Source organism: Aptenodytes forsteri, unplaced genomic scaffold, assembly GCF_000699145.1.
Source record: "Aptenodytes forsteri isolate BGI_AS27 unplaced genomic scaffold, ASM69914v1 Scaffold534, whole genome shotgun sequence".
NCBI lineage: Eukaryota > Metazoa > Chordata > Aves > Sphenisciformes > Spheniscidae > Aptenodytes > Aptenodytes forsteri.
The window spans coordinates 1,010,136-1,021,878 of NW_008795712.1; the positions used below are offsets into that span (position 1 = coordinate 1,010,136).

An 11,743-nucleotide genomic window follows, 5' to 3' on the forward strand; every position below is an offset into this window, starting at 1 on the left:
GAAGTGTAAATATTCTCTCTAGTTCTTTCTGCATCTGCCTGGATATAATACCCTGCCTTTCTCTTTCCCGTTGGTTAATAGTTTGACTTTTGAAGCACTTTCAGTCCATGTTAGTTTGTGGAGAAAGACATCAGCAGTGATAGCTAAAGAAAATTCTATTAGGTCATTCCTTTTCAGAACATAGTACCTGTCTTCTAAGCTCTTTGCGGATGTTAGCCAAATAATCCTTTTAATAGCTTTTGTGAGTTAAAAGGGTAGGTAACTGTCATAAGGCTAAATGATTGCATAGTTGAATTTACTTGTGGCCAAAAGAAATCAATTGTAATTTAAATTTTTGTCTCTGGACTGATTACACTACCAGACATCAACTTTCTCTTTAAGAATCTACCATGTGCATTGAAGTATATATCTATGATTATATATGGGTCTGGATTAATTACAGATTATCCGGAGTGATTTGACTGACCATTTCCAGTTTTTAACCTATGGGTGTGCACAAGCTCAGAATACTCAGCTGGTTGGCCTTGTTTAGATCCGTAAAGTATCCATTTATAACTCGAGTCATTATAATTCATAGGCTGTTTGGATGTAAAAGATTATTTACCAGGCTTTAAGACCATGGGTCTGTTGCAAACCACGTCAAAGCTCCTGTTGAAGGCAAAGGGAGGTAAAAAAAGAGGGTGAGGCTTTAACGATAATTTAAAAAATAAAAATTGAAAGATGATATAAGAACATTCAGTGGTTCCAGGGAGCATTTTTCTTAACCATGGTTATATTTAGTGATTGGTATACATTCTACTGCCTTTTAGCAGAGGACTGGATTGGGTGATTGAGAAGGATCCTGAAGGGACCTGTCTTTATTTATTTATTTTTTTTTTTAACCAGAAGTGATTTGGCACTGCTGCCTTGTGAAAGTGCCGTAAGGTTGCCCTCTGTAAGCCGGCTGCATAATTGTATGCCAGATAACAATAAGTCAGAGTGTATTTGCCTTTCAGAAATCTCTAACGTTTTTGTATATTTTAATTGTGTCTTACAGAATGGTGAATAACACTGAAGACCCTCAAGAGGCTTTATAACGTCCCATCCCCATGTAAAGTATGCTCAGAACTTTTCCAGTAGTGTAAGTACAAGCTAAAAAAACCCACAAAAATTGAGTTGTTTGGTGGTTTCTTTCTGTTAATTTGTCTAAAAAGAACAGAGAAATGGTTACAATGGTTGTCAGCAGTTGGCCAAATTGGAGAGTTCCACTGGTTTGGTATTTGCTAGACATTTAAACCAGGGAACAGTAGCATCTAATTCCTCACTTGGTCTGGCTGATACGTTATTTCTGCTTCTACTTTTCTGTCACTGAAAGAGAAGGAAAATCATGCAGTTCTTAGAAACTCAGCCTTGATCAGAGAAAAGGTAGTGTTAAAAGAGAGATCTCCATACATCTACTGAACATACTAGAGGGATACCAGAGCTGTGCCAGAGAGTTTAGCACCACTACAGACTTGGTGAAAGGGGATGAGTACACCATTAACATAGTATTATATAGCAAAGGCGGAAAACCTAGGGCACCTAACCTAACATTAGAATTGGATGTGTTGGTCCAAGCAACCACTGCTGTGTCTTGAATCCCAGTACGAATTGAGGTTGTCTAAATCTCATCCTTGAAATTGAGCCTATTAGTTTGTTCTTTTAAATGACATCTGTCATGAATCTTCAATGTAATTGGTATCTGTGCTGTTTCTTCAATAAATAAGCAAATGAATTCAAAGTTTGAAGCTTGTCAGGCTGAAAGGAAAGGCTTGACCTGTACTGTGCTGTCATCCATCTCTCTCACTGGCCAGTCCCATATCACTGTTTCCCATACCTCTTTTATAGGCATGGCAAAATCCTTGTCCACTGGCAATCACATTCTTGAGATACTTTGACCTCTTGACTTCTGATTGTACCTTCTGTCAGACTGAGCTGGAAAGAGAAATCCTGTCTACAGCATAGGTAGCAAGAAACTGGGCTGCTGTGAACGCAGTCAAATTTTCCCAGATGGATTATTTCAAGGATGAAGGTTATTCATCTAGTCTATGGACATTCATAGTGCAAGTGGCAGTGCAGTCACAGACTTCTGTAGAGGGAGTCACAGCAAAAAGTGACAACTGCTACGGTTTTTGTGTTGGAAACTAAACTACTAACGTATTTCAAAAAGACTTCTTGATACAACCATTAATTAGTTATTTTCTATTGCTGGTGGCTTAGTCTTCTATACAAAACTAGTAGTTTCCTACTTTGTTGCTAGTCCCCTGAGCCACCTCCTCTTCTTTCTTTTAGCTGGAAATATGTTGGATTTCAGTATTAAAATCACCACTTGAAATTGTAAAGATCTAGTTCACAGCAGGAAAGAAGTCTGGAGGTAAGGCCACACTGCCCTGTGCATCTTTATTATACTGGTAATTCAGAGTTTGCAGAGTAATCTTAGAGCTCCTCTGTGCTTTGTGTGAGCACAAGGACAGTCTGTTAGCTTTAACTTTGAATCAGACTTTTAACATAAATTTCCAAACTGTGAATTACAGAGTTTTAATTTCCTGTGCTTTAGCTAGATTTCAGTCATGTTCTGCCCCTGTGCACTTTTAGTTGGGTATCGCGTTGTTCTGTTGCTTTCTGGAATTGCTGTGGCACATTGATGTGCCCTGTTAATCAGCTGCCACCCTCCATCAGAGAAGTAGCAGCTTTTTTGATTTATTCCAGTATATGTGCAGTTTATATGGTCATCGAGAATGCAATATAAGTAGAGGTGAATAATTTTTGACTGAGTGAAAGCTGGGGTGAACCTATTTGGAGGGGATTAGAGAGTATTAAATTAGAGGAAATGGGCCAAGATGACCCATTTAGGTATAAAGTTTCCAGATTAAACCATAGATGTCTTTTAAAAAGGATAAGTGGGCATCGTGTTGCAGAAGGAGAAGGAAGAAAACAGAGTCTTTTTAAAAAAAAAAAAAAAAAAATACTGAATAAGATTAAAATTGAACAGTCTTAAAACTACCATGGTTTTGGTTACTCCTACCATGGGGCAGCATCCTCTGTCAGAAGAGCAAAGTAGGCAGCTGGCTGCAGTTACCATTTCACCCACCTAATTTTTATCCACAGTTGGATAAAAGTTAGTACTTGAGAGGAATTTGAGGCATGGTATGTACACAAGACTCTTGATTTTGGTCTCACAAGAATTAGTCATTTATCTGAAGCTAAGTCCTTCTGTAGCCAATGCAAGTATATCTCTATTGGGTTCTCCATAAATATAATGGGAGTAATTACTTGTACTTCACAGGCTCACGGCAGTATTGATTAATTAATATGTGTTAATAGAGAGGTACGACCATCAGTATTTGTGTTGCATGTTTCAGACTATCTCTCAAAATATGATTTCTGATAGAACTAGACAGTTTCAACATCGTCACTTAAAGTTTACCTGAATTACTAGGCCAGTGCTTATGAATCTAACTGCCAGCAATGACAGAGCTGTCTTGGGAGTGAGTAAAAGCCTGCTGAGTGGAAAGAAAATCAGTGTGAGTAATGCAGATGAAAAAGGACTAGATTGAAGCCTTGTCATCGTTTAGGAAAAACAACAAAAAGAGAGGAACGAGTATGTGAACGATGCCAAAGTCAGCACACATTGAAGAACAGACAGCGGAGCTGCAGTGGCTTAGAAAGTCACCACATGGCTGAGCTGTGTTAACTGTCCAGCTTCCTTGAAATGTGACACGAAACACGTTAATTAAACTTGGGTGAAAGAGGACTCAGCTAATTTGCTCTTTTTGTCTTAAGTGACAAGGTATCGTGTAAATAGTTGGTGGCTGTTGAAATGTTCAGTTGGCATTTTAAGCTTCCTTAACTGAAACAATGTTTTTTCTGAGCCCTTAGTTTTACTTTAAGATAAACCAGATTATTTAATCATAGAATCATTAAGGTTGGAAAAGACCTCTAAGATCATCGAGTCCAACCGTCGACCCAACCCCACCATGCCCACTAAACCACGTCCCTAAGTGCCTCATCTACACGTCTTTTAAATACCTCCAGGGATGGGGACTTCAACCCCTTCCCTGGGCAGCCTGGTCCAATGCTTGACAGCCCTTTTGGTGAAGAAGTTTTTCCTAATACCCAATCTAAACCTCCCCTGGTGCAACTTGAGGCCGTTTCCTCTTGTCCTGTTGCTTGTTCCTTGGGAGAAGAGACCGACCCCCACCTCGCTACAACCTCCTTTCAGGTAGTTGTAGAGAGCGATGAGGTCTCCCCTCAGCCTCCTTTTCTCCAGGCTAAACAACCCCAGTTCCCTCAGCCGCTCCTCATCAGACTTGTTCTCCAGACCCCTCACCAGCCTCGTTGCCCTTCTCTGGACACGCTCCAGCACCTCGACGTCCTTCTTGTAGTGAGGGGCCCAAAACTGAACACAGGGTTCGAGGTGCGGCCTCACCAGTGCCGAGTACAGGGGCACGATCACTTCCCTGCTCCTTCTGGCCACACTATTTCTGATACAGGCCAGGATGCCATTGGCCTTCTTGGTCGCCTGGGCACACTGCCGGCTCATGTTCAGCCAGCTGTCAACCAGCACCCCCAGGTCCTTTTCCAACAGGCAGCTTTCCAGCCACTCCTCCCCAAATTCATGATTTCACAGGCAGCTAAGCCACTCTGAGAGGGACCTAAAAGAAATCTTGTTGCGTGTGTGCCTCTTATGCCTACTTCTGCTTTTGGCCAAATTGGCTTGTGCCCATCTGTTGAGTTGGTAATAGCAATCATCAGAGCCTTCTCTAAGCTAATTCAGCTCGCTAACCCAGGCAGAAACTAGCTATGGGTGGATTGATTGGTTGATTGATTTTCCTGCTGGGTTAGTGAACTGAACTGGTCTGTGGAGATTTCCACCAAGTCCTGGAGCTATGCAGAAGGGCAGAAGAGCAGGTCGTAGGTTGGTTCACCCTCTCTCATGCATCTGCAGCCTCAGGACTTGCATCTGTAGTTGTTCTCCTCCTGCTCCGAGCAGGACACAGAAGGACTTGGACTTGCCCTGAGAATATAGACTGGGTCTTCGCTATGTCATGCAAGAGGAAATTTCCCTAGTTCAGGTCTGGGCTACACAAAGAGATGTTTGTTGCTTTAAGAGCATTAATTAGGACGTGTGTTTCTTTTTGAAATGCTTTTAAATAAAATAAAACTCTAATATGGAAGCAACTGTGGCCAAAAGCCCATGTTTTTGCCATTATGATTTATATTCTTCAAGGAGCCGCTGTTATCTATTCCTGAGTTGTTCTCCAAGTATAATCTCTGTCTTCACTAAGACTGTGTGCCAGTAAAACTACACTTGCAAACTGTTTTCTAGTGGGGAAAAAAAATCGCTTTGTAGTTAAGCACAAAATTAGGTGTAGGTAAGTTTCAGTTATTTGCTGGGTTTGGATTTTAGTTTTCTGAAGTAACAAATTTCTCTTCTAAGAAAGTGTGTTGATTGTTACTGCTGGTGATAGATCCTGAGGGAGAACGAAGGTGCCTGAAATACTTCCAAACGTCTCTTTCTTTTTTACGTGTGGAAGAGAGATGGTGGAAATCCTGGTGATGGCATTCCTTGAAACTTGTCCTACACATTGTCATATCTGATGCTATAGATGGACCCTGTAGGATGGCGGTATGTGTGGTGAGAAAATGCTCCAAGTTTGGCCAGGCACTTGATCTGCCTTCTTGCAGAATGCCTGTGTGACTTCGAACAAGTCATTTTGAATTGTCTGAAGGCCAGCCCCTTTCTGTGAGCTCTTGGTCTCAAAAATTAGCATAGGCTTACTTCCCTGCCTCACGGGGATATCCTGTAGAAAGCTGCGTTTCAGGTATTTAGATACTCCGGCTAGCAGAATTAATAGAGAAGAATGCTGAGATTCTGTCTGGATTTTAATAAAGGATTGGTCAAATCCTGAAGTGAACTGGAGGAGGCAAAAGACAGCAGTATACCTACCCCTGTAATCTTGACAGCTGAAAATATGTGGCTTGCCAGTCTGGTGTCTAGGTTAGGCGCACGTCTCAGTTTTATTGCCACAATGACTCTGTTTCTTCATGTGGGTTAAAGACAGTATTTTGGTGTGTTGGTGAGATGTGCTTAGCTATGTAACTTGAGTGCACAAGTCCTGCCCTGATTCTGTTACAGAGCTTATCTATCCAAAGTTTAGTCTTCGGCTCCCAAATCCAAGAGCTCCTCCTTTGCTCTTGGCACAGGTTTGGGCTTTGGGCCCTGGTTCAGCACTCAGCTGCCACTACAGCTTTTCTCTCTGTTTGTTAGTCCTTCTGATCCCCCATTCTGCCCTTGAATCCAGCTTCAGAGTTTGAATTCCTGCCTCGTTGCTGTAGAATTGCAGCAATAGTAGGAAACCCAGATTTTAGAAGTAGGGAAGGTTAGGGTTAGACAGATAAGGTGTCAGTGTGAATCAGTCTGTGCCTTGAGTAGAATTCAGAAGTATCTGGCTCCCAGCCCTGTGCTTAGTCAGAGGTCAGTCCCTTTTGTAAGACTCGGATTATGACAATAATTGGTGTTTATATTATATTTTTGTCTTGTAACATCGATCTCAAGTTCTCTCTCTTTCCCGAAGATGTAAAGCAGATACTATAAAGCAGAGTAAGTTACTCACCCAAGTGGAATCAGTGGCAAAACTGCTAGGGTTTGCTTACCGCCAGCGTGCCAGCATCCAGTAAGAAATATTTTATCAGCAGTGAAGAATTTCAAAGACTGAGTGGAAGAACAGCTTATGTAGCAGTAGTGAATCTGGGTTTGGGGCTCTTTAACTAGCTGAGAAACTTGAAGCCTCCTGAAGAAATGATATGTTGATATTCTGCTCTCAGCTTGCCTTCTATAATTTGTGTAGCGGTGAGTATTTGATTACGTTGGATTTATTTTCAGAAGTTTCAGGCTGCTCTTATTAACTGTCACCATTTTGATCGAAAGCGTATGGCAGTGTTCTGCATTCATAAGACAGTGTTTTGCATTCATAAACAGAACCGGTGACGTTTAACCTCGATAGATCAGCTTGTAGTCTGATTTCACTCCTTGCTGCAATGTGAGGCTTTCGTTTCCCTGGGATGAGAGCAGTCATTACAAGCATTACATTTTGTTTGTGAATCAGGATGAATGGGAGTAGAGTCCTCTTTGAAAATCAGAACTAAGAGATGCAACTGCAGGAGATAATTATGCTAACGTATGGATAAGGATGGCTCTGTGTTCGTTGACATGATGAGCACTTGAGGCCTGATTTTTTTCTCTCTCTTGAAAACTGGTACAACTCCACTGAAAATACTGGAGTTGCAACTGATGAGCATAAGTGTTGGCTCAGATGAGTCAGATCCTTAATCCTCTGTGGCGCCCCAGAATTCATAGCATCAACTACTGTTTTGAAGCCAGATTTGCTTAATATGGTGCAAAGCTTTGGGTGTTTCTGAAATATTTAAGTTGGCTGTGAATAAATGGAGATGCACTTGTTCAGTAAGAACAGAAAAGGCCAAAGCTTGAATTTCAGAAGTCTAGATAGTGTTATGCCCTAAATGTCCCAATTTTGTTCCAACAGTGCCTTAGAGCTGCACTTGATGGGTCACAGTCTTTGCCTCTGAATGTGTGTGCATGGTGTGCACCGATTACTTTGTGATATACGTCAACCGCTCTGTTTGTGGAACAGCTGTAGCTCAGAATGAAAGTCCCTCTCTTGAGCATCCTGTAAGAACCAGCTGCATCCTTTGGGATGGGTAACGGTGGGTGAGATGTAGAAGAGGAAGGAGGAGTGAATGAAACTTTGCTTGGGTCCTTGGATCTCATAAAAATGTATGGAGAGAGAAACAAGCTTGCATAATATAAAGAATGGTTAAAAAATTAACAGACTGGGCAGCTGGAAGTGGAGTTTCTTTGTGGTCACTGGTTCTGATAGAAAGCATCCGGAGCAGTAGTTCATGTGAATTAGGTTGTTGAATATCAGGCCGGTTGATAAGCAAATTACATTGCCTTTGGAAATAGCAATGCCAGCCTTAATATCCATTTTTGCTTGCTGTCTAGATCAGAGACCTCACGTAGAAGGGAAACATAGCAGCCCAGTCATACCGAACAAGGATCCGTACACATGTGCGTGGTCTGGGGACCGGGCATGCAAAGCCAGCACAGCTGCTCTCTCTGCTATATGTTTTTAATAGCTGGAGGACATCCATCTCCACAGTTGTTCAGAGAGCAGTTCTCACTAGTACTATATGCACATACACACAGGAAAAAACTGGTAGCCTAAGGAGTTCAAGCTGTGAGAAAGACTGTGACAGTTAAAACACTTATTTAGTTAACTAGTTGTAGAAAGTAATTTTTTTGCTATATACTTTGGGATAACCTACTTCAGCTGAAAAGCCACTTCACCTTGTGATTTTGCTCTTCCATTTAAAGGGCAAGGTTGTGTTCAATGACACCAAGAAAGTGCATGTTATTTTGCAAAAAAACGATGGTGCTATAAAAGATAAGATTACAGATTCTGGAGATACTGTTAACAGGACAGTGTAGTGCTGTTAGGGTCCTACCCTGGACCAGCAGTATATGCCATATGTCAAAGAAGGGTAGAAGTTGGCATCTCTCCCCATCCTCTTTGCCACAGTTGATGTGACTTTATCAGAATCTATCTTAAACCAATTACCAGACCTAGGATCCTGTTCTGAACACTTTGGCTCTAGCCCACATCCATATTATGCAGGTTATATCAAATACAGGTCTTCTATCAAAAAGCGCAACTGGTTTTGTAAGTCTTGAGCTTTGCAGAGCATATTAGATAAAGCAGTGAATTTTAATGGAAATTTGGAGAAGGACCTCTGCAGAAGAGGATCTCTTCAGAGATGCTAGAGTACTTCCTACTCATGTATAGTGAGTACAAGAGTGGAAAGAATGATTTCTTGTGATCATTAAAGAGTCCAGAGCCATTTTCTCAAGTGTTAGAAGTGTTAAGGCTGATGTCTGGCCTTATTCCCAAATGGGTAATTGAATTGCTTTGAACTTCTGCAAGTTCAATTGGACATGGACTTAACTCGTAGCTGTTTTTATGGGATTATTCTGCTGTGTTCCATCACCTAGAAAGTTAGTGTCGGGTAAATGATTCTTGTATCTGTGTGGGCTTGAGCTATGATAGTAGGTGAGAAAACCTTGCTGTGTTTTTCCTTACTTTTCTCTGTGAGATGCAGAAAGACAAGGGAAGAGGACACCTCTGTACCTGGCCACGTACCCCTACTCAAGATCAGTACTTTCAAAGTGAGGAGGGAGCCCCATATCTAAAGGATGAAATTCATACAAAAAAGAGGCTAAGTAAGTCTTGGTGGTATGACTAAGAAAAGCAACGGTATTGAGAGCAATTATGCACCTAAACCAACCTTCACTCCAGAAAGTGGCATTAGAAGTGAAGAAGAGTGATGCTGCATCTGGCTGGTTGAGACCTTCTGGATATTTTATACCTGTGGATTTGGGAGGGAAAATAAGTTCTTTTTTATTTAGCTCCTTACAGTTCTCCCTTCAGTCTGATATTCAGGTACCTCAGGTTCCTTTTGGATGAGCCATGAAAGATAAGCATGAAGTTTTAATGCTTTATGGATACCAAGAGACAGTTAAGTGGAATTGGGCCATCTTACTTGGGGTGTGACTGCCAACTTAATGTAAGAAATGTAAATAAGTGTGATACTTTAAGCTACCTTTTTTCTGTCAGGATCTAAATAAACTTGATTCATTTTAAGGGCCAGATTCAGTTGTTAAAAAACATGTCAATTTTAGTTTTGAGCTTAATTAGTACTTTGTAGAAGACTTGCTTTCAAAATTTCAGGGAGAAAAATGCATGGCGAGTCTCCCTTTGTTGGCTCTCTTTTTCGGATATCTTCCCGAGGAAATTTGACAGCCTGTTGTAACTGGGGAGAGTTTTGCTACTGATCAGAAGATAAAGCATGTGATTATCAGCTAAGATCTGCTAGTGCTGAGGATATTTTGCTACATTGGCAGCAAAGTTTGCCAAAGTTTGACCACAGCAAAGCAGTTAGTCCACAGTCTTTCTTCTCAGGAAAAGTATTTGCTATCTTTATTTTCTCCTGCACACCCCCAATCACTCTGCTTGTCCCTATCTCATTTTAATTCTTGTTACTTTTGCAGTTGATTATATTTCACAAGGAAAAAGAGGGGGGAAGCAAATTGAATTATAGCTAGCCAGAGGAGTTCAGGAGGATAAGAAGCTCTTACAGCAACACGGGGGGGATGAAGTAGTGGAGAATATCCATTAATTAATGAGGTGAATGAAATTATGATGATTCTAAAATGGCTGATTTACTTAACTGCTTTGTAAATTGATCTTTAAACAGGGTAAGATTATTAAAACATTTTAAAAAGGGGAAGTAACTGAAGCCCTGCTAGAATAACAGTTCTAAATAATGTTGCTGTAGTTATTCATTGAAAAGCAGTAGATAGTTGGCAATGTTGGAACACGTTCAATAATACCAAGTTTTGCAATATTTGTTTTGGGTTTTTAATGGAAAATTCCCAGTTCCTGCAGTTGTTTTCAATACATAAAATTCACTCAGAAGCCTTGTTTCTAGATCTCATGGCTGTGTAGAAAAGCACATGAAAATGTGAATAAGAGTTCAAAACCAAGATGAACAATAAGAACTATGTCAGGTGCAATGTATGCTGTGTAGATAAGTATAAGCAAAGTGGGTTTTACACCTGTATATGACACTAGTGAGACCAGCAGTGAGATGCTGTATATGATTTTGGTGTTCATATCTTTTTAAGTGTTAAAAAATTATACAGAAGTTGCCTAAAAGGGTTGGAGGCCTAGAAGGATACCTTGCATGGACAGACAGGCTGCTGGGATCATTGGCTTTCGTTTCGGTTTTTTTCCAAATTGCCAACATTTTTCCAGTGATTCTGTTAAATGTAATGTAATGGATTTAATCTGACAGTAGGTTTGCTGCTCCTAGATTACTTTCTGCAAGCCTTTTAGCAGCAGTCCACAGATTAACAGGACTCTGTAGAACACAAGTTGGAAGTCACTGAATATCTTACTCTTACGGCAGAGGATGGCCTCGTCCAGCAGCCCTTGCATCCCTGTGCGATTGAAATTACTGCACATGCACAGCGGATCCCCGCTGTGCCAAAGTGGGACAAATTGAAGGCCAGGTCACTTTCCCACATACAGCCTTGTACGACAGAAGGTCAACCATTTCTCTTGCATATAAGAACGCTGGAGTTCATTATGTGTAAGTCACTAGTAATTCATAGAATAGAATCATAGAATCGTTTAGGTTGGAAAAGACCTCTAAGATCATCAAGTCCAACTGTTAACCTAACACTGCCAAGTCCACCACTAAACCATGTCCCTAAGCACCACATCTACACGTCTTTTAAATACCTCCAGGGATGGTGACTCAACCCCTTCCCTGGGCAGCCTGTTCCAATGCTTGACAGCCCTTTTGGTGAAGAAATTTTTCCTAATACCCAATCTAAACCTCCCTTGGCACAACTTGAGGCCATTTCCTCTCGTCCTATCACTTGTTCCTTGGGAGAAGAGACCGACCCCCACCTCGCTACAACCTCCTTTCAGGGAGTTGTAGAGAGCGATGAGGTCTCCCCTCAGCCTCCTCTTCTCCAGGCTAAACAACCCCAGTTCCCTCAGCCGCTCCTCAGAAGACTTGTTCTCCAGACCCCTCACCAGCCTCGTTGCCCTTCTCTGGACACGCTCCAGCACCTCGA

General features: G+C 41.4%; 1 protein-coding gene across 1 annotated transcript in view; it reads left to right on the forward strand.

Annotated features, from left to right (window-relative positions):
• Positions 1–1,040: 1,040 nt before the first annotated feature.
• Positions 1,041–11,743, forward strand: part of HMBOX1 (homeobox containing 1) — a 66,994-nt gene continuing 56,291 nt past the window's right edge. Inside the window, exon 1 of the mRNA XM_019473180.1 lies at positions 1,041–1,120. Coding sequence (XP_019328725.1) covers positions 1,098–1,120 — 23 coding nt within the window. The 5' untranslated portion in view covers positions 1,041–1,097. The remainder of the gene's footprint in view (positions 1,121–11,743) is intronic.